Raw genomic sequence first — 21008 nt, 5'->3', positions numbered from 1 at the left:
GCTCAACATTAGCTTCATTTAGAGCCGTTGCTGTTTTGGTACATACATATAATGTATGCATGTGTACAAATGTATAAAGCACTAGTAATGTACCAGTGATACAGACATGTAGAAGTTATAGAATAAAGTTTTAGTCAGGGTTTGACATTAGATATAAGATGAGTGGACAAAGTGTCCAGTGTGACACTTTGTCTACAATGTATTGTAGTTGTTTGATTAGGCTTGATTTGGACTTATTGAACATAAGAGCGAGCACATCATGAATACATTATTATCTGCTATTTGGAGCAATGATATGGGCTACATTTCTATGTTATATTTGTATAAGTTATATCATAATTATCAAGTGTTCTTACTTGTCTCCTATCCTTTAAGAGAATGATGGAAATTCTGACCATCTGAATAAGTCACTGACCAAATGAAAGTTGATGTTGTTGCAGTATTTACAAAGGAAACAAAAACATTTATTGAAAAACATCACTGTGTGTGCAGGTACATGCTATCTGTGCTCGCAGTCCTACCAGCAGTAAGCTCTGCATTATGTGTCGCTCGCTGAAGATATTGGTGGTCGTAGGTAGAAGTTTCTGTCATCACAAACGGTGACACAGCTGGTCACTTTGTCCTGCTGCAAGGTCCTAAGCTTCTTAAGCCTCTGAAGGCCACTGACAGGCTGCTCTCCCTTCTGTAAGGGAAGGACTCTTAGAGATGTGGACTCAACAAAACCTTTTTTTCTGCAGATTCAAGAACTGGAAACGGAAAACTCTGAGTTGAAGAAGCAGCTCCAAGACCTTGAAGAACAGCTGATGATAGCTCACGTGCCACCTGTAAGGATGACACTCACATAAATACATATTTATAATGTAAAGCTGATTAATGGTGAAATTAAAAAGTTGTAAGGGTTTTTTTTTTTCTTTCTTCTTAACCGTTTAATTAAAACACTATATTTTTAAGGGGTTGCAGATTTGCAGCGTCTGCAGACAAACTTAAAATGCTTACTAATGTAATATGACGTGATTTAGATGTTCTGAATCAGCCAAACGTACACACCCTGACCCAGCCTTTAATTATAAAAGTTGACTAAAGTTAAGCTTGAAGCAGTGAGGTATGTTTAAGTACAGCTGGGTTTGCTGATACTGCATCAGGTCGGGAGTGACCGGGCCTATCTGGAGGCAGGCAGTTGGGGTCTAAGCTGTGTCTGAAGCAAAGCAATTACACACTTGATTGGTCCGATGAGGAATGTGATACATTCAGCATCTAATTGGGGCAAATGCCAGCATTTGTGACAGCCTGTTTTGAATGCAATTACCCACACCTTTTCTCGTACTCCACAGGGCCGAATAATATTGTCTCTCGGTCTGAGCTCGTTCTCTGTCTGCGATCTTTTCTCAGCCGCTGCACATAAACGCAGCTAATGAAGCGTACATGCTGCAGAGGCCCTCCTCTCTCTTCTGGTGTCACAGCATCAAGTCACTCTCCTGTCTGGAAATCTCCTCTGTCACGCTCACTCCTATGAGCTCACCGGAGTCCAACTTATCAGCCGGGCTACTAACTCCTCCGCCTGCAAAACCCGCTCTCCTTCCTCCTAAACCTTCCGAGGGATGCAGCATCCCACGGCCTCGCGTAAACACTCTTTCTTCTTCTAAGCTTCCTTCCTGCTGCCTTTTTTGTCTCCTTCCTTTGTCTGTACTTTTGACTTTACTGCTTCTTTCTTTTGCTTCGGTGCTAAAGCAGCTGTGTAGTTTAAGGGTTTTTGGCAGTGGCTTCACCATTTCCACCTCCTTTGTATGCAGGCAGGGAGTATCTCCATGAAACCACAGTCCACAGACATCTTTGACATGGTTCCATTCTCCCCTGTGACACCTCTGGTGCCCACACTTGCCAGTAACGGCTGTCCTCCACCTCCCCCAACCTCATTGCCACCAGATATAAGTGAGTAAATATCTTCTTTTTTTTGTTTGTAGCAGTTAAACCATAGACTTTGAAGACAAAGAATACATAAAATCTTTCTAAACTGAAGACTTTCCCCCTTCTCGGCTTACTCGGTGTTTATCTGCTGCCTGTCTGTAGGAAAAGACTTGTTTGGTGCTGAGCCATTTGATCCGTTCACCTGCGGGGCAGCTGACTTCCCTCCAGACATCCAGTCAAAGCTGGATGAGATGCAGGTGAGCTTCCGACTCTGTCTGACTCCACAAAGTTATTTTTTCATAGAAAAACAGGGAGGTGAGGAGCGCTGTGAAACACATCTGTTCTATCAGCAGAATCACATCTTTGATAGAGAACTATTGTTTCTGTATTCGAAGAAAGGCTTTGTGTGCATGACCGAAGCCTCAGCAATAAACTCCCTCTAACAGTAGTGGGCTCTGCTGTTGAATAATATGTGGGATTTTGCTCTTAATTTGCCAATAGCAGACTCAAAGCGAGCTCCATCACACCAGTTAATAAACTGAATAATATTTAAACAGATCATGTTTGCCATAGAGCAGTAAAACAAGCACATGTGAGAGATGAGAAGATTCAAATAAAATCCTCAGCTGAGTCAGGGATGAATCAGATTCCTGTCGTTGTTTACTGTCAGTCCGTTTTATGGTTCCTTTAAGTCATCAGTGACAGTGCATTCATAAACAGCAGCATTAATATAAGGCTTTCTGTGTCTGTTCAGCTCCTTTGTGTGTGTCACTGACGTGAACACATCTTAATATCACAACGGAACGCTTTCATGTTAATGTGTTTGGGGTCTGCTGGAGCGACAAATAGAACAGCAAGTAAATAAATAAAAACAGATGATTGTGGCTCATCACTCATCACAGTGTCTGTGTGTATAAAAGCTCATTCATATTGTATTGATATCATTGGAGACGCTGTGGCTCTGTGGTTCTCAAACTGTGGGTGGGGTCTCCTTGGTAAAAGGCATGGCAATCAAGATCCACCTCATCATCATCATCATCATCATCATATATTTGGACACTAAATGTCTTGTTTCAGTTGAAACGAAGACACAATAAGAGATCTTCATGTCCAGTGTTGAGGCCTTATGCTTTAATTAGGCCTAACAGTTAGGATGAAGGGGTCCTTAGTGAAGGTCAATAAATGCAGATGGACTGAAGAGGATACCCACACTTGTCTTTTTCTGCCAAAGTACAAACATAAAGTGCTTCTGGAGGGTTTTAAGTCATCTCTCCATAAAAGAATGTTGTCAGTGAGTTTCACGAGTGTCTTAGAATTATTTGCAATTAAATAAAAGCATACTTACTGAATTCTTGCAAGTCCAAATACAAAACAAGCTTTGTCCCCTGTGTTCAGAATTTTCTGAATTCTCTGAATATTTAAATAACACTGTGTACTGTAGGTCCGCCTTCATTCTTTACATTTTCTTTCTGTTGAGAAACTCCCTTCCTCTGCTGCTGAACTCCTTACCCACGCAGCCATTCACAGTACTGAACATTCCACCATCATTACTTCTGAAAGCTCATGTTTTTTTAACCTGGTTGTGTTACTCACCTGTTGCCAGTTAACCCCTAAGCATCTCTAGCCCTTTGTGACAGCTGTTCGCACTTTTTTGAAACATGTTTCCAGAAGCAGGTTTACAGGCAGTGTGTGCGTTTTTGTCTGCTTCTCTTGCTTGTCAGTGTTTTTTTTACAAAATGACGGCTGCCAGAGAACTGTTTGCAAGGTACCTGTTGAGCTTCAGCAGCATGATGTACCAGTAGGAGGCAGTGTTGTTCTGATTTACTTTGTTCTTCCTCTCTTCAACCATTAACAGCTGAATGTATCTCTTGTCCTTTCCCACTTGTAGCGTCAGAGATGGTTTGTACTCTTTGCTCTCCATGTGTGCTGTGACTGCGCCTGTGTTTTTGTTCGTTTGTTTGTCTTGCATGCTTTTAATGCTGCTGCACGCTTTCACATTTATAGAAATCCACCGAGGGGCATCTGTGGCAGCGTCATATGGTAGAAACGTATTTCTTATCTCTTTTTTCTTTTAATGGACACTGTGGATTTTCAAGTAACATGAGCAAACACTTTAAAGTGTTTATTTTGCACTTAAAAATCGTGCAAAATAAAAGTGACTTTTTTCATATAAATTCTCATCATGATGCATGTCTGTTCTTGCATGACCCGGCATGACAGCACAGCAGTCCGTCCTTATCTCTTCATTCCTTCTTAACCTCAGAGGTTTCCAATTGCCTCTGATCCAAACATCACTCAGAACACATGAACATCCAGGGAGCATGTGATGTCACAGAGACCACCGAACATCACAGCTTGGTCACCAAACATCACAGCTATCATCTGGCTTGTTTTCCAGGAGGGGTTCAAAATGGGACTAACCTTAGAGGGCACCGTCTTCTCTCTGGACCCGCTAGACAGCCGCTGCTGATGCCAACAAGACTGCTCTTTGAGGCGTATGCTTTTAACTCGTTTGTATGAAGAAGTGCCAAAAGCCACTCCACGGTCAAGTCAAGATGTCACACTTTTCATCTTGAGGTTTATATGCATTTGCATTTAGATTGGTTTTTCGATATTTCAAGGTAAACTCAGATCCATTATAGAAAAGAACTATTTTTGTAAAAAAAAAAAACAAAAACAAAAAAAAACAACAAAATTACACACACACACACACCTATGGAAAGAGTGGTTTGGAGTACCTTTGCTTTGCACAGGCAATGAGAGATGTAAATAGTTAAATATGTCCAATGGTACACTCTGTGGCAGAATTTTCATATGTGGTTATGCACTGTTTGAATTCTGTATTGTTGACACATTCCTGTTTGTATGCCGAACACAAGCTGGCAAAAAAAAAATGGAATCTGTATTGTTAACACAAACCTGTCCGTAACATCACATATCTTATCTTAATCCACATTAATTCACACGTTATGTAGTTTATTAATCCAGATTTTGTTTTGGCTTACTGACATCTGAGCATTTTTACCTTATTTTGTATTTTGCCATTTCAGTATTTACCATTTTTACCATTTTTATTTCCTCTCTCTCTCTCTCTCTCTCTCTCTCTCTCTCTCCTCCTTGGTTCTCTCTCTATTTTTTTGATTTTACTTTTGGTTGCAATGACTTTGCTGTTACAGTTATTAAAGAAAAACCTATTGTAACACCTGCTGCTTGTGCTGCTTTTTTCTCCTTAATTCAAAATCACTTCAACTTAATATGTTAAAGGAAAAGCTTTGACAACCGAACAGAAGGTTTTTGTTCAGTTTTAAATGTCCCACCAGTTATAAAACATATTTGCAGACACACTTAACTATTTATTCACTTACAAACACTAACTCAAGACATCTCAGTTCTTAGGCATCTTCAGGATCTAGGTTTTTATTTAGGATCACTGTCAGATGTGTGATGTAATGGCTGCATTGTCAGTGTAAGTCTCAGCCTCCCAATATTTTTCAGGCTTCTTTTTAAGCTGTCTTCTTGATGTCCTCGAAAGAGTGTCTTCTTGGTTTTGACAATGCTGGCCAGCCACTGAATCCATGTACATTTCTGTGAGTACCTTGCTGAGTTGAACAGCAGGCACTAATGTGACAATTGAAAGCATTCCCAGTTTCAATAATCCATTATGCTCAATGATTCTCTTCCTGTAATTATACAATTCAGGTCGCTTAGATCTCTCCCGTATAATTATTAGACTGACCGACTGTCACAGGCGAGTTGTATCTGTCCTAATTCTTCAGCTACTGTTGAGCTCTGAAATCACATCGCTCATTACTCATTTTCTTTTATATCCCTCTGGAGGCTGAAATGACTGGTGCATTATTAAAGTACCAAATGATCAGGCAGAGAGAGGGAGATTTTTAATATTTATTTTTGAAAAGATCTTCTTCCAGTGTGGAAAGCCTTCTGACGTTACTCCTCCTCCTACTCCTCCTCCTCTGCCTCGGGGGTGTTAGGCAGCACACAAAATTCTCACAAATCTATAATAAATATAGTCAAATTTGAATTAAATGATCACAGTGGAGTGTCTTGAAGGCACATTCATAAGAATTTAAAACAAACTGCATACATTAGAAACAACTGTTGAACTGTGTCAAGTAAATTTATCTTTGTTTTTTTAGTTTGTGTGCAAAATGACCTGACTATACCTCAATTAATATGACAGGAGCTGGGGGGGATTAACAAGCATTTTGTTTAATTTGTTGCATAGCAAGAAATACAAAGCAAACAGGCACTCACAGCCATCTTATTATTCTATGAAACTGATAATAAAAAAAGAAGGATTTCAAGAGCATATAATCCAGGATACTGCAAAAAAAATGGGGGGAGGAACTGACATGCATAAAAATATATATTCTGTGCTACCTTTTACTGTACCATATTGAAGTTGAAGGGGGGAAAACATAACAAATCACCACTCACAAGACACCTTATTTATCTCTCCATTGTTGACAGAAAGATCTTTATTGGCATCCCCCAAACCCTCTGCCCTGTACCGCGTAGCTTTTGAGGGGGAGGGAGGGAGATAAGTGCAACAAGGATCACACTACGTACAAAAACAGCACCTGTAAAATTAAAAAAAAAAAAAAAAAGATTTACATGTAGTGTCATTGTTTTCTCAGTTTCGGTGACGAGGTAGCTAACACTGAGTACTCGACAGTCTGACTGCGTCTTTTGCGCAGTTGGACACATGAAAACTGTCTTGAGAAAATATACCTGCGCCACTTAATGCATCGCGGCTGTATTTTTTTCCTCAATAGCACCACAATGATTTTTGTTTTCTATATATATTTTTTTAAACATTTAAAATAAGAAAAAGATCTGTGGAAATAAGTAGTGGTGGGACATTTGATGTAGCTTTAGTGGAAATGTGCTGGGCTTTTTTAACAGCAGTTATAAGTAATGTTTTAAAGAGCTTTTTATTTTATATTTTTTTGGCAATGTTTCAGGAAATAAAAATAAAGGGTAAGGGTGTTTGGAGTCAAACATACACAACACGACAAAGGAATGATTCTGACTTTTACCAATTTTTTTTTTTTTTTAGGTAAATTCCAAAGCATTCATTCTACAAATCTTCGATGTCTTGAACTGGGTTGAAAGGCACAATAAATATCTCGCCACAGGGCCAGAATAGTCCTCAGTACTCGTTATGTACAACGTGGCTGATCGTGTCAGCTTGTCAGTTCAGTAAGTCTCAGGATTCTGCTGATGACCTTTTACAAGAAGCACACGGGCCCGATATCAACACCGAACTCTTGATCCGGGCCACCAATGTCCACAGGGGCAATATCCACAATGGGAAGTCTTGCTGTTTTCTGTGTCCTGTACTCAAACACTGTCTTTCCCCAGTTGCCATTTGCTTGCTGTGAAATGAGAGACAAACAGAGGTTCAGTAACACAGTTTAACACACCTTAGTGTCACATTTATTTCATAGTCGGCTCATAAATTTCCACAAAGGCCAAGGCCAAGAACTGATGCGAAACTGAACTGCTCGAAATAGCAGAGATGGTTTCATAAAGTTGCTAAAACTCACCATAGAAATTTGACAAAATACACCACTAGTTACCTCTTACACAAGAATTAGACTGATCCAGTGTTAACATGAAGGATTATTGATTACTGTCACTTTTTGCTACATGTTGCCTTCTAGTGCTACCTCATTGTTGGTTTTGGACTTACTGAGCAGGAGTCCTCCAGCACTGTGTATCTAAAGCGGCTGTTTCCCTCTGCTTTGAGCTCATGGTCATCGGAGCCTTTGAGGATGACCGCTTTCTTAAAGTTGTCCACCTTCTCATCCTTGTATCCTACAGAGTTCTTGCAGTGGTAGGTGATGGCCTGGGACGCCTCTTTGGAGAGCAGGCGGAGGAAGGTCATCTGCACCGTCATGGCGTTCAGCGAATGATCCTTGTTGCCATAAGTGAACTAGAAACATAAACAGTAAGTTAACACAAATGTTCCTCACACAACCCCTGCTTTTCTCACATGCAGACATCATGAAAGTGTAACTGCTCACGTGTGATCCGCGGTTCATGTCGGCTCCAAACCATACAGGTTTATTCCTGGAGGAAGTCCACCACACTTTGCGAGGTATGCTGGATGGGTTGGCAGAGATGCAGGTCTCTCCGGTGTCCATGTTGCAGTGCACTTTGATTGCATCCTCTGCACTGCCTTGGTTTGGATCTACCCAGTACTCGCCTACAGAACAAAACCACCAGGGAGTGGTCATTTTAACACGTATTGACCATGCTGGTTAAAATGTGGGGCTAATGTGGGATCTTCAGACTTACCGCTCTTCTTCATGGGGTAGCATCTCTTCAGGTCATCACATGTCCTGGCAGGATGTTTCCTGCTGCCGTCTGGGCTCTTCATGCTGTCGATCTGGCTGCTGAGGGCCTTCAGGGTGGCCTGCACTCCAGGGTCGATGGGCACTATGGTGGAGGAGTTGCTGTTGGGCAGAGCTTCGTCTTCGCTAAACTCAGGAGGAGGTGGGGGCCCAGAGTCGTAATCGTGAGGGCCATCAAAGAGGTCATCCATAGCTGCAGTGGGAGGTCCCGGGGAACCTGGGGGGCCTGGGGGTCCAGGCTCTCCTGGAGGGCCCTATAGACAAGACGGAGACAGTTTGAGGAATCCAAATCTTACTAAACATCTGTTGGATATATGTTCAGCAGTTTAATCTCCCTGACTGTTTAAAACAGTATTTTATGAGTTTTACAATAATATAAAAATTGCACCTCTGGACCAATTTCACCACTGAGTCCACGGGATCCTGGAGGTCCCATCGGCCCGGGCTGTCCCATGTATCCCTCCTTTCCAGAAGGTCCAGATGGTCCAGGAGGCCCCTGAATTGTATTCCAAGAATGCATTATTAGCTTTTAGTATCAGGATTAGAACATTAATGTGTAACATAAAGTGTAGCTTTTACCTTTGGGCCACTTGGTCCAACAATTCCTGGAGCTCCCTGCTCACCGGTTGTACCCTAAAAAGCAAGAAATAAATAATCCAATTAATCTTGTGGCCTGGGATTGTTTTTTCGTAGCTTCGGGATGGAGTGACAGAATTACTCTAAATTGTATGACTGTCTGCTCTGCCACCTTCCTGTGACACGGTGGTTTGGATCATTGGAAACTCTAAAGTGTCAGCCTTGTGATTGATTGGCAGCCCACTCTGGGTGTACTCCTCCTCTTACCCGATGTCAGCAGGCTCCAGCCTCCTATTAACCTCCTGTCAGTTAGATAATAGCTTAACTGCAAGGTCCTTTCACAGAGACAGAGCAAAATGTATCTGACTCTGAAAAATCACTCCTAGCTGGAAAACATTTAACTTTCTTAACTGTTTCTAAGTGTCTCCCACTTTTAACTGAGTTAGACACATCAAGCTGTGATATCTCAGCAACAATGACAGAATTTTTATGAAAGGAAATTCATTCAAGAAAGTTAATTGAATGCATTTGTGATCACTGGCACGCTGCATTTGCACCTCCGAGCTCCTTTGGCTGCTGATAGAGAAATAGTACAACTATCAGAATGCTGAGCTTCACTTTAACTTACCGGAGGACCAGGGAGACCCTGCAAACCAGTGAAGCCTCTGTGTCCCTTCTGCCCTCTTTCTCCATGATCACCCAGGTCACCCTTATCTCCTCTTGGTCCTTGGGGTCCCTGCATTAGAAAAGATTGGCCACATGTTTACTGCGACTCGGCACTTACATCAGCAGGAATGTTTATCTGACACATAATTTACTTTTAAGTCAGCTCAGAAACCAGAACACTTCACATAACCTCAACAGGAAGACTTACCACTAATCCTCTCTTTCCAGCTGAACCAGGTGGTCCAGGAGGTCCTCTTGAGCCCTGCAAATAAGCAGAATTATGAAAAAGCTGCTGAAGAACATGGACCTCTGCCAACACTGAGGGACTTCCCCTACAGATTTTGCGGATTACAGCAAGAAGTATGTGTCTAAAAACGGAAGGGAATAAGGTGAGAGACCACTTACAGGCTCTCCTCTCTTTCCAGCTTCACCCGTTGCACCAACAGGACCGGGAGGTCCAGGAAGTCCCTGAGGACCAACCAAGCCCTCTGGACCATGATCTCCTCTGTCTCCCTGAAAATGTAACTCTTATAAGTAACTTCTAATACACAAAGAAACACTCCGATCACATTCTGACTGCATGTTCATGTTACCCTTTGTCCCAGAACACCATCCTTCCCTGGTGGGCCATCAGATCCTGCAGGACCCTGAGGACCAGACAGATGCAATCATTGAGAGAGCTGTGATGATTTATCTGGAGAACAGTCATTTTGAACATATGGACATACGTCAGGACCAGGATCACCACGAGGTCCTTTAGCACCGGGAACACCAACTGGACCTGGAGGGCCTTTCTCTCCTGTTGATCCTGCTGATCCCTGTTTTCCTGGGGGACCCTATGAAAAGAGATCAGACACCTCGTAATGCAGCCAAAAACACAAGTACGATCTACATAGTGTACCGCAACAAAAGCTGGAAAATAAAAAGAGGAATTCATGGACACACACCGCTGGTCCTGGAAGTCCCGGCATCCCACGTTCTCCTCTCTGACCAGGAAGGCCCACAATGCCTCTCTGTCCTGTGGTTCCAGCTGGGCCTGGAGGACCGTCAGGACCCTAAAGCAGACACCAAATTATATAAGAATTAAACATTAAAATGTTTAATTTGAATATTGTGGCAAAAATTCAAATCTGTTCACAGTAACACCAGATTACCGTTGGGCCATCTTCTCCAGAGTCCCCTTTGTCTCCTGGACTTCCTGATGGTCCCGGAGGTCCACGCTCTCCTTGTCTTCCTGGAGGTCCGTGATCTCCACGCAGTCCAGCAGGGCCTTCTTTTCCTGGAGGTCCCAGGGGACCGGGTTCTCCTACTGGACCCTAGATTCAGTCATAAAGGGGTTGGGTTAAAACATGTATAGAAAAACATTGCTGTCTGATGATCCAAAAGATTCTCCAGAAGGACTATATAGGACAGATATTTGACATATTGTACACATCAGTACAGAGCAGTGATTGATTATAGATGTACAGGTGTTAGACATTAGTGACACTGTTGCATTGTCCTGTCGTGCAGACTTGTTATACAGTTTCAGGGCCATACTTACAGTAGGGCCTGGTGGTCCAACTCGTCCCGCAGATCCAGGGAAACCAGTGGGGCCCTGCAAGAAAAAAAAATCTCAGTAAGATAAAATGAACAATCATAAAGACTCTTTCATCATGTAATTATGAAAGGACCTTACCGGTGCACCTTGTGTTCCTCTTCCTCCTTTCAGTCCAGCAACACCAACTGGCCCCTAAAACCAACATTTCATCAGAGAATCTCGAAAATTGATAAATCTAATATAGAAAGGCATATTAACAACAACAACTTTGTGAAATTTCTTCAACTCACAGGAGGCCCATGAGCACCAGCCAACCCTTGTGGCCCAGGAGACCCAGCGTCTCCTTTCTGGCCTTGCTCTCCAGGTTCTCCCTTGACTCCAGGTTGACCATCAGGACCCTGTGAGCAGTAGGTAACATTGGTAAAAATAGCTAAAAATAGCTTCTTCTGTTTTCACCTCCATCTTATGTGCCACAGATATGTTTACTGAAACAGGGCAGGTCCTTTATACTTACAGGGGGTCCAGCAAACCCAACAGCACCAATTGGGCCAGGGTCACCTCTTGCTCCCTGCAGCAAAAGACAAATGTTATTGTCACATGGCTAAAATGAACATGACGTGCAAGATGATACAAGATGGCGTACGCACAGGCACTCCTCTGGATCCAGGAGGTCCAGATGGTCCTTTGGGTCCAGGTTCTCCCTGTAGAGAAAGTCATTGATTGTTTGTTTTATTTTGTTGCATTAATCTAGACTTGTTTATGTTTGTAAGAGCAACAATTGACAAAGATACTTGAGTGGGTACAGCATCCTGGGAAACAACACACTTCTATCAGTCTTTTAACATGGGTTAGAAAAGTAAGACTCTACCTTCTCACCACTGGGTCCAGCAGATCCTGCAGGGCCAACGGGACCTGGTGCTCCCTGTTGACGGCAGAGAAATCAGGATATAAGACTCTTTGTTTATCACCATTGTACCACAGTAACTTGTGCAGTCAAGTCAGATGATGCATTTTTTTAAAACAAGCTGTGACAAGTCTGGAGCTTGCATTGTCACAGTGTATTATAAGTGCCGGGAAAATGTGTTTGAGAGTATGAGGTGTTTTGCTTACCCTGGCACCATCATTTCCTGGTGTACCCTCTGATCCTTTCTCACCAATTGCTCCCTGAACGAAGGCAAAAAAAAAACTGTAAGTGGCAATAACGTTACTTGAGCACGAGTGATGGTTTTTTGCAAAGACTTGTTACTTACTCTGTCCCCTTTTGGCCCAGGAGGACCAGAGATTCCCCGTTCTCCTGGCATTCCCTGAAGACCCGGTGGACCCGCATCACCAAGAGCACCAGTGGGCCCAGGGCTACCCTTCAGTGACAGACATAAAAAACATTTCAGCTTGCCTCAGGTCTTTCTATGCTTTTGCGTTGTACATAGAACACCCCATTAGTAATAGTACCTTTGGTCCATCTGGACCAGGTGCACCTGGAATTCCTTTAGGTCCTTGCAGACCAGTTGGACCCAGTTCTCCCCTCTCCCCAGGAATACCACGCTCTCCCTGGAGAACAGAAACAAGTTAAGTCTCAGTCCATCACTATCTATCATAGAGGTCAAGACCTGAATTCAGATTACTTACCCTTGGTCCAATCTGACCAACAGCACCAAGCTCTCCAGGAATACCCTGTAAGGAAAAGATGGTTGTATCATCCATACAAACAACAGCAAATTTCAAATTATTTAAAATCTGTGTCGCCAGTTGTTGTTGGACTCACTTGGTCACCTGGCTTTCCGGACTCTCCAGGGGGGCCTTGATTTCCAGGCAAACCCTAAGAACACAAAACAAACTGTCAAAACACTGCAACTACGTCGTCAGTGTACTGTACTGTGAAACAACTACGCACCTGGAATCCATTTACACCAGGTGGGCCCTGCTCTCCTCTGTCTCCAGCAACACCCTTTGAGAGATGGTAGTCACTTCAGTGTCATTTGTAACAGCAAGAAAAAGTTCTTGGATATTGAATGTATTCAAAAAAAAAAAAAAAAGCCATCAGACACTTACAGGTGGACCAGGGGGGCCTGCAGGGCCAACTTCTCCATCTTTTCCTGGAGGACCCTGAGGACAAAGTAAAAGTTATGAAAACCTACCCATCACATATCTGGAGGGGATGATCAATCTCCTTAGGGTGTCTGATGGTTTTTCTTAGATGACCTACTTAATGACTTGTGTGACCATGTTACAGTAACATAATACAAAACACAATCTATCCAGTTATGTCTGTGTATATATTATCTCAGTGTAAATAAATAGTTTACATTCATAAACAGTACTCACTCTTTGACCTAGCACTCCAGGCGCTCCCTGTTCTCCTGTCTTTCCTGGGTCACCCTGTGAGAGTTAAACATGTTCTGAATTAGAAACGGGACCGATGTGACTATCAAATTGTTTGGCACAGTCTTACGTTAAAGCCTTTGGGGCCTGGAACTCCCATGATTCCTGCTGGTCCTCTGTTTCCGATGGAGCCAGCAGTGCCTGGTCGACCATCCTCACCAGGGGCACCCTTAATAAGACACAAACAGATTAATTATAACTGCAAAATAGTCTTTAGTGATTAATTAAGACACATCTAATTTAGAGTTGGCATTTTGACCTACCAGTGGTCCTGGCTTTCCTTCTGCTCCCTGGACTCCAGGGGTGCCAGTTAGTCCCTGAACGGAAATCGACCACAGTGTGAGTATTAGAAATTGAGACAATAAATATTTTAGTGTATTAAATGAGTTAAAAGATACTGTAGCCTAAAATTAAAAAGCTCTTGTGTTACCCTTGCACCTGGTAGACCAGGTTCTCCTGTACGTCCTGGGTCTCCCAAAGAACCCTTTGGCCCCGGTGGGCCAGATGATCCACGATCTCCTTGAGCACCCTTTCAAAAAAGAAATAGATGTTTATTCCATTTGTCAAATCAAATATCTGAATACAATTGAGTATGGTGTTAGTATACTGGTGTTACAGTAGGTAGACTCTACCTTGGGTCCTGGTAGGCCATCCGCACCAGGGAATCCTCGGTTCCCGGGAGCTCCCTGAAAATAGATGTCTTATCACTTTAATCGCCAGATTGTCTTTTCATTAAAAATAAAATCTGTTGATAAGCTTAACTCTCTAGTCCACCAAACTTTTAAAACAGACATCTGAAGAAGTCAGAAAGGTCATAGCAGCCCGCCTGACTCAAAGATATACCAGCCTGCTGTGAGGCGATAGTGCCATATTTGCAACTACCTATAAGTAAATACTGTCTATTCCCCACCTAAATTTGAGCATTTCCAATTTCACACACTGATTTACTCAAATGGGTTTGGAATTATTTTTTTTTCTCCCCAAAGCAATTACTGTTCTGGACTGAATTCATTATAGAGCTTGACCTCTGCCCTGGAAAACACAACTATATGAGAGATAAATATAAGCAGAATGCTGACTCACTCTCTCACCGACGGGACCAGGAGGGCCAACAGACCCGGGGTCTCCCCGTTGTCCTCGTTTTCCTTCCTCACCCTGTGGTCCGAGTACTCCCTGGGAGCCTGGAGGACCCTGAGCAATTCACAACACACAAATCAGAACACACACTGAGGCAGAGAGGAAGGTCTAACCTTTCTACAAATTAAATCTTCCTCTGTGATAGTTTTTGATGAACAAAACATTGATTTGATTCTTACGAGTTCTCCTTTAGGTCCAGCCTCTCCTTTAAATCCCGGGACACCTACGTCTCCCTTTGAAACAGAAGGGCACAAATGTAAGTCCCTGTTCATTAAAAACAGTCAACAGTTAAAAGCAGAATTCAGTCAAAACTTTACCAGTTGTCCTTTGATACCAGGCTGACCAGTGCTTCCCTGAGGTCCTGGTGGGCCTGCGGGTCCAGAATGGCCGCCTTGACCTTGTGGACCACGATTACCCTGTAAAGAAATGTTTTTATCATGTTGGTGTTTTCCTATGCATAACTTTAAGTGATTTAAATAAGTATGTACTTACCACTGGACCTTTGGCACCTGGACCTCCATCTGCACCTATGGGTCCCTTTGAAACAAAAGTTCTCTAATTAGATTAACTTATCATGTGCTGGTATATAGTCTTATTATAGTGTGCTGATTGTGATGTGTAAGTAAAAATAAGACATTAACCCCAAGGCCAACAGATCCAGCTCTTCCCTGGTGACCTGTCTCTCCTCTCTGTCCCTGTGGACCCTCTGGACCACGGACACCTGTAGGGCCTGGTTGTCCCTGTGGAAGACAGTTACCCAGTACAATGTTGAGTATAGTTGTGCAATACATTTGACTGTGACAGCATATAGGTGGTCAAAGTGCCTTCTCAAATACTTGCCTTCATTCCAGGAGTTCCTGGATATCCAGGTGGACCGTTGAGACCCAAGGGGCCCTGTTAACAAACAGCAAGATGTTACTATATTATTGTGACCCTGGAAATGTGCAATCACATGATAAATGGTAAAATTGTGATCTGCATGGCTTATATCTGTAAGCAGCTCTGCTATCTGTGGATCCTGTCTTACCATTGAACCAGGTTTCCCAATGTTACCAGGAGGACCACGTTTGCCCTGAGAGACAAAAGCAAATCACTTTGATTCATGCATCATGGTGTAATTACCTTTTTTACATGCAACTTTTTTTAATTGTTACTTCTGGACAATAGCAGGAAAAAATTGTATTGCAGCTGTCATTGTCCTTACTGCTATACCGCCAGGTCCAGGGCGTCCTCTCTCTCCCGGCATCCCAGCAGGCCCCTGTTGTTCACAGACAGTGATAAATTACAGCTGTCCTCTATTTCATACATACGTTCAAAGTTAGGAAGTTCAGAGAACCTTATTTACAGTGCACTGGGTACAGGCATAGAAACTCAGGATAAGAGCAGAATCAGAATGTGCACATCTGCTGCATATAAGCATGGTAAACTCAAAGTTACACAGAGGCTTCAGAGGAGATTTAGGAACTTTACTTACCATTGGTCCGGGTCCACCCATTGGACCAGGAGGTCCTGTGGCACCCTGAAAAACAACAGGACACACGATACTTCAGGATTTTATTAAACGGTCAACAAACAGGCTGAAAAAGAGAAGCATGTGACTCGTACTTTGGATCCAAGGGCTCCAGTTTCACCTTTCTGGCCAATTGGTCCACCATGACCCTGTGAAAAAAACAGAGGGTAAACATCTTTATGTTGTACGTGCAGAGCAAATAATTACAATTACTCGTGTGCTATTGATCCTTGTTTGTTCAGACTCACTCTGTGGCCTTTCAGGCCTGGAGGTCCAGGTGTACCGGGGAATCCTCTAGGCCCCTAAAATATGTTTACATGTTAGAAAAAAATTATTTGTTACTTCTCAAGAGTCTTTTATGAGAAAGTTAGAGAAGCTTACTGCTGATCCAGGGAATCCAACTTCTCCAGCATTTCCTGGTTTGCCTGGTTCTCCCTGTGTGAGCACATTTACATTTTATATTTGGCTGCAAAATGTTGGGCTGTGAAAATGTAATAAAGAGCTCTCAAAGGGCCTCTAACCACACTTGGTTTACTAGAGGCAGGGCTGGAACAAATTTATTTAGTTGTGTCTGACAGCCATGTCTAAAGTTCCTGACTCCTACATCATGATAAAGTGAGATTTGTCTTTGTCCACCAAGACAAACACTCAAAAAGCTGACTTACATCTTCGCCCGGTTTTCCTGCAGGTCCCTCAGGTCCCCTCTGTCCAGGTGAACCCTGTTAAAAGCAGTCAGACTGTTAACATCCAGCACCTACCCATCATTGTGAACATTAAAATCTACTCAGGTCAGCCCAACTGTGTATATGCAGCAGGTGTTGTGTCCTCATGGGTAGGTTACCAAAATTAAAAAAAGAATACAAAATCATTTTCAAAATGTAGAAAGGGATGATGTTTTACCATTTGGCCTGAATCACCAACATCTCCAGGAGGTCCTTGTGGTCCAGGTTGTCCCTTTAAATAACAAACAAAAAATTAGAACGATTAACGATTAACAGGAAGAACAAAAAAATAACTATTAGTGGTGTTTACTGCACTGTGTGTGGACTTACAGGTGAACCATTCGGTCCAGGTGGACCTCTGGTTCCTGCTTCTCCCTGCAAAACATGCCAAAATCACATCAACAGAGCTTTCCAGATCTGTGCATTAACAAAATGGATTGGAGACCTTGTTGTGACAAAAGGGTGTGTGTTGTCTTGTGATCCTACGAGAAACACCGTCTATGTTTGGTGACCATACAGAAAAATGGTGCTAAGCGTTTCTATAGCTCAAACTCGCAGGTTATTGGCCTTCTGTTCTGACATCCCACTTAGCAAATGTGCAAACAGGAGACATTTTACACTTTTAAATCAGATTTTCTGTCTCTTCAATACATAATTACAACCCTCAGAGCCTCTGTTAAGGAAGTATTAAAGTATTGGTGATCCGGTGCATGTATGTGTGACTCTGTTCCTCTGGGCTGCTCTTAATTGCCACTGTTGTGTGCTGCAGCTGCAAGCAGGAAAAATCATTTTCCAATACAGACTGAAAGCTAATTTTAAAAGACAAATCATGCTTCAGTTTTGTGCTTAGGGGTTCAGGAAACACATTAAGTTCACGTTCTGCTGACTTTCTCCTACCCTTGAGCCACTTAACATGGCTTGGGGTCCTGTTTTTCCATCAAAGCCCTGAGCCATCTGGGATCCTAGGCCCTGCAGGTAAAACACTTCGGGTTAATTTTTTTCTTTTCCTATTTGTACAAGAACAATGTCATTTATCTGATAGCAATGTGGATGCTCACCCCTGGGTGCGCTGGAGGACCTGGAGGTCCTGCCTCACCAGGCTGACCCGGTATACCTGGCTCTCCATCATAACCGGCAGGGCCCCGCAGTCCCTAGGAAGTAAAGAAAGGTGGAAAAAAATGAAACAGAGAGAGAGAGAGAGAGAGAGAGAGAGACGCTGATTCACTTGTTTAAAAAACTCGGTCTGACATTGATTTATTACTTCTGGTACAATTGTGTTCTCAATTTTGACTCTAAAGTTCATTTAAGCAAAGTTAAAGATGGAAATGAGGATCAATACGTTAATCAGTGTAGCCAGGATTTAGAGTGGAACTTGTCATTACACTTTGATACACTTGAGTTTGTTTATGAGCTCTAAATTGTGTGCAGCAGTGGGGGGGGGGGGGGGGGGGGGGGGCGACTATGGGTTATATACTAATAAATCACCAGAAAAACGCTGCGCTCAAGTCCACCAAGAGGGGCACATTCATTCATCACCCTGCTCATGATTTTGCTTTGCTAAGCACATTATACATCAACTTTCCACATTGCATTACATTTTGATTGTTAGTCTCTTGCCCTTGAACAGTTTTTATGTTGTTGTGCTATTTTTTTTTTTTAGTTTGACCACTTTAACAGTAAAGTAGTTGATCCAGGAAGTCAAATGCCAGCTATTTTTGGGAGCAGAGGCACCCTCAGGGGAATACATAATACACATGATAGTGTCCATATAAAGGAAAGATGCTGTGCATGTTTATATATTCACTAAAACACAAGAAGCTCCTATAACATAATCATAATTGGTCAGTCATATCATTTTACTATGTGTGTAACATCCCCTATAACCCCCTGACTCTTTATGTCTTCCAGATGTCACCTACAGGTCTTCCTTTGTTTCCACGAGATCCTCTTTCTCCTGCTGGTCCTGGAGCTCCCTGTCATAACAAACAACAACAAAAAATCCTGTAATGATACTGCAATCACAGCATGTGTATATGTGCTCAAATCCCACAAATGATTGGAGCTCCTTTTAAGGTAAAGTTATGCACAAGGTACTGTCCTCTTATGCCATCTAGTGTCCGCTGAGGTGGATAACCATCAAAACACAGTGCTCACCATAGGTCCAGGGCGGCCCCTGATACCAGTCACCTGCAGGTGTATGACAAAACACACCAATTAGAGCTCGGTTTAAACTTTTTTAAAGGTAAAATATGTAAAGTGTGTTTAACTCACCAGTGGAACATCCCCAGGTTCTCCTTTCTGACCCTGAATACACACACAGTAACCAGAGAGAAGTTAGAAACACCTGCAATACCAGCAAACCTGATGAAGTGTCATCCAGCTGTGGCCTACCTTATAAATTCTGCCCCCACCTGTATGAAAGAAAATGACATTTTAATGAATCACGTGAAAGCAGCTTAAGCAGCTGAACCTATCATGAGCAGCTCACCGAAGCTATCCTGCCCGCCGCCAGTGGCTGCGTCGCTCTGACAGACGGGGCAGCACTCGCCCTCTGGGACCACCATCTTCTCACAATTGGTCAGGTCATCGCACTGGATCTCATCACAAAGGACCTGCCCGCTGTCACAAACGCAGATCCGACATGGCTCTGGTTTCCAAATGTCCCTGTTTGTGTACACCTGGCCGTCGACCGCGCAGCTCAGGCCATCTCCTGATGGAGGAGATATTTTTTAAATAAATAAATAAATACAGTCAGACAGGTATGGAGAAAGACATTTTTGAATCATTACATGTGTTACAGGGGGTTCAGGGCTATTGCAACAGGCACAAACTGTGCAGAGAAAAACACAAACAACACACACTTCTACACACTGTGAGACAGAGCAGGTCTGGAAAACTTGAACTGTTGCTGCTGGGATGTCTCCAGCAGTTAGACATGAGGTCATTTCCTCCAGAGGATCAGGAGAGAGAGAGAAACCTGCAGCCACCTATAAAGCAGCTGCTCCTCCCAGATGTCCTACTTTAGATTCATACTTTTAACTGACAGATAACACAGTGCTGACCAAACCCAACTCAAATGTATTCTTTTTCTTCTGATAATATGCAGCCAGAAACCAAAAAAAAAACAAAAACCATAGAAGTGTATGTGTATGGAGTCCTCTGGTCTGTGGTGGGTGTGTCTAAGATTCCCACAGAAAATCTGTTACCTGTTCCTCTTATAAACAGCAGGTGGCAGCGCTTAGCTTTTAGGCAGCAGGTAAGACAGGTTAACCAGCTGCAGGAAGTAGAAGGCAGCAGGCAGGAAATGCTACTGCTGCAGATGCTACATTTAGCAGGAGAGCATGGATTCAAGCCCATGGAGAGGGATGACCTCAGCCTGCCTCACTCAGTATAGTCTGGAAGCCCCCTTAGAGCTGCCACAGTCAGGTAAAAGAAGTTTTTTTTGAACGTGTGGGATCAAATGAAAAAGAAAAAAACTAATTTAGGGGGCCATGTGTGCAGACTGCAAGAAATGTGCCATTCAACTTTGCTGAACCCTTCGATTTGACTGAACATGACCCAGCTTTCAATGCTGCCTTTAGATATATTACAGCTTATATCATTATATCCTATGATACCCTGTCATATGAGTCTCTGCCTCGTGGTTACACTGTCAGTTTGTTGTTGTTGTTTTTAGTTGGTGCTGTTGTGTATATGATTGTATACAGTCAGCTGGTAACTAAAATCAATAAATGTAAAATAATGTAGAGATATTGCACTTCCCTTAGTGGTTGTACCAAGCTGTGCATGTGTCACAGCACACATCATCTGAACATTCTGACACTAAAAGTTGTAAGTTTGTACTTTTCAAGTATTCAGTATGCAACCACATCTAGGATTCTATTTTTTAAAGCCTTTATTTAACCATGTTAGTCCCATTGATACTATAAAACAAAACATGGATGGAGGCCCATAATATCATTCCTCCCCATAAGTATACTGTAGAAGTGTTAAGTGAGTGATGGATCTCTTTCTTGAGATGCAGGCAAAATAAATGAGGCTAAAGAAAGTCTGATGCATCACTTCTAAACCTGCCTCAACAAGACAACATGGAGAGCTTTGAAATTCCTCTAATTAAAGGAACCACTGAGCTTGGGTGCTGCACAAATGCACCATGTAATCAGATGCTGTTTAAGCTCATTACATTATGTTAA

The 21008-nt window shown here is 42.7% G+C and overlaps 2 protein-coding genes across 2 annotated transcripts in view; one reads left to right on the top strand and one right to left on the bottom strand.

Annotated features, from left to right (window-relative positions):
• The window catches only part of gulp1a (GULP PTB domain containing engulfment adaptor 1a), a 65169-nt gene extending 60062 nt beyond the window's left edge, over nucleotides 1–5107 (top strand). Inside the window, exons 9-12 of the mRNA XM_028393735.1 lie at nucleotides 738–824; nucleotides 1791–1929; nucleotides 2068–2162; nucleotides 4304–5107. Coding sequence (XP_028249536.1) covers nucleotides 738–824; nucleotides 1791–1929; nucleotides 2068–2162; nucleotides 4304–4375 — 393 coding nt within the window. The 3' untranslated portion in view covers nucleotides 4376–5107. The remainder of the gene's footprint in view (nucleotides 1–737; nucleotides 825–1790; nucleotides 1930–2067; nucleotides 2163–4303) is intronic.
• Nucleotides 5108–6114: 1007 nt separating this feature from the next.
• col5a2a (collagen, type V, alpha 2a) overlaps nucleotides 6115–21008 on the bottom strand; it is a 29576-nt gene continuing 14682 nt past the window's right edge. The window contains exons 2-54 of the mRNA XM_028433807.1: nucleotides 19304–19525; nucleotides 19207–19226; nucleotides 19087–19119; nucleotides 18970–19002; nucleotides 18735–18788; nucleotides 17874–17966; nucleotides 17713–17784; nucleotides 17146–17190; nucleotides 16994–17047; nucleotides 16759–16812; nucleotides 16475–16528; nucleotides 16342–16395; nucleotides 16189–16242; nucleotides 16058–16102; nucleotides 15788–15841; nucleotides 15611–15655; nucleotides 15424–15477; nucleotides 15225–15323; nucleotides 15076–15120; nucleotides 14901–14999; nucleotides 14763–14816; nucleotides 14530–14637; nucleotides 14079–14132; nucleotides 13877–13975; nucleotides 13710–13763; nucleotides 13517–13615; nucleotides 13390–13443; nucleotides 13117–13170; nucleotides 12959–13012; nucleotides 12830–12883; nucleotides 12694–12738; nucleotides 12517–12615; nucleotides 12318–12425; nucleotides 12178–12231; nucleotides 11936–11989; nucleotides 11715–11768; nucleotides 11582–11635; nucleotides 11358–11465; nucleotides 11206–11259; nucleotides 11071–11124; nucleotides 10682–10843; nucleotides 10475–10582; nucleotides 10256–10363; nucleotides 10121–10174; nucleotides 9933–10040; nucleotides 9736–9789; nucleotides 9490–9597; nucleotides 8865–8918; nucleotides 8674–8781; nucleotides 8230–8539; nucleotides 7956–8137; nucleotides 7622–7864; nucleotides 6115–7304 (exon numbers count right to left, since the gene is read on the bottom strand). Of these exons, the coding sequence (XP_028289608.1) occupies nucleotides 7158–7304; nucleotides 7622–7864; nucleotides 7956–8137; nucleotides 8230–8539; nucleotides 8674–8781; nucleotides 8865–8918; nucleotides 9490–9597; nucleotides 9736–9789; nucleotides 9933–10040; nucleotides 10121–10174; nucleotides 10256–10363; nucleotides 10475–10582; nucleotides 10682–10843; nucleotides 11071–11124; nucleotides 11206–11259; nucleotides 11358–11465; nucleotides 11582–11635; nucleotides 11715–11768; nucleotides 11936–11989; nucleotides 12178–12231; nucleotides 12318–12425; nucleotides 12517–12615; nucleotides 12694–12738; nucleotides 12830–12883; nucleotides 12959–13012; nucleotides 13117–13170; nucleotides 13390–13443; nucleotides 13517–13615; nucleotides 13710–13763; nucleotides 13877–13975; nucleotides 14079–14132; nucleotides 14530–14637; nucleotides 14763–14816; nucleotides 14901–14999; nucleotides 15076–15120; nucleotides 15225–15323; nucleotides 15424–15477; nucleotides 15611–15655; nucleotides 15788–15841; nucleotides 16058–16102; nucleotides 16189–16242; nucleotides 16342–16395; nucleotides 16475–16528; nucleotides 16759–16812; nucleotides 16994–17047; nucleotides 17146–17190; nucleotides 17713–17784; nucleotides 17874–17966; nucleotides 18735–18788; nucleotides 18970–19002; nucleotides 19087–19119; nucleotides 19207–19226; nucleotides 19304–19525 (4397 nt within the window). The 3' untranslated portion in view covers nucleotides 6115–7157. The remainder of the gene's footprint in view (nucleotides 7305–7621; nucleotides 7865–7955; nucleotides 8138–8229; nucleotides 8540–8673; nucleotides 8782–8864; nucleotides 8919–9489; nucleotides 9598–9735; nucleotides 9790–9932; nucleotides 10041–10120; nucleotides 10175–10255; nucleotides 10364–10474; nucleotides 10583–10681; nucleotides 10844–11070; nucleotides 11125–11205; nucleotides 11260–11357; nucleotides 11466–11581; nucleotides 11636–11714; nucleotides 11769–11935; nucleotides 11990–12177; nucleotides 12232–12317; nucleotides 12426–12516; nucleotides 12616–12693; nucleotides 12739–12829; nucleotides 12884–12958; nucleotides 13013–13116; nucleotides 13171–13389; nucleotides 13444–13516; nucleotides 13616–13709; nucleotides 13764–13876; nucleotides 13976–14078; nucleotides 14133–14529; nucleotides 14638–14762; nucleotides 14817–14900; nucleotides 15000–15075; nucleotides 15121–15224; nucleotides 15324–15423; nucleotides 15478–15610; nucleotides 15656–15787; nucleotides 15842–16057; nucleotides 16103–16188; nucleotides 16243–16341; nucleotides 16396–16474; nucleotides 16529–16758; nucleotides 16813–16993; nucleotides 17048–17145; nucleotides 17191–17712; nucleotides 17785–17873; nucleotides 17967–18734; nucleotides 18789–18969; nucleotides 19003–19086; nucleotides 19120–19206; nucleotides 19227–19303; nucleotides 19526–21008) is intronic.

The sequence above is a fragment of the Parambassis ranga genome, chromosome 21 (genome assembly GCF_900634625.1).
Source record: "Parambassis ranga chromosome 21, fParRan2.1, whole genome shotgun sequence".
NCBI classification, from domain to species: domain Eukaryota; kingdom Metazoa; phylum Chordata; class Actinopteri; family Ambassidae; genus Parambassis; species Parambassis ranga.
This window is presented reverse-complemented; position numbering and strand designations above follow the sequence as displayed.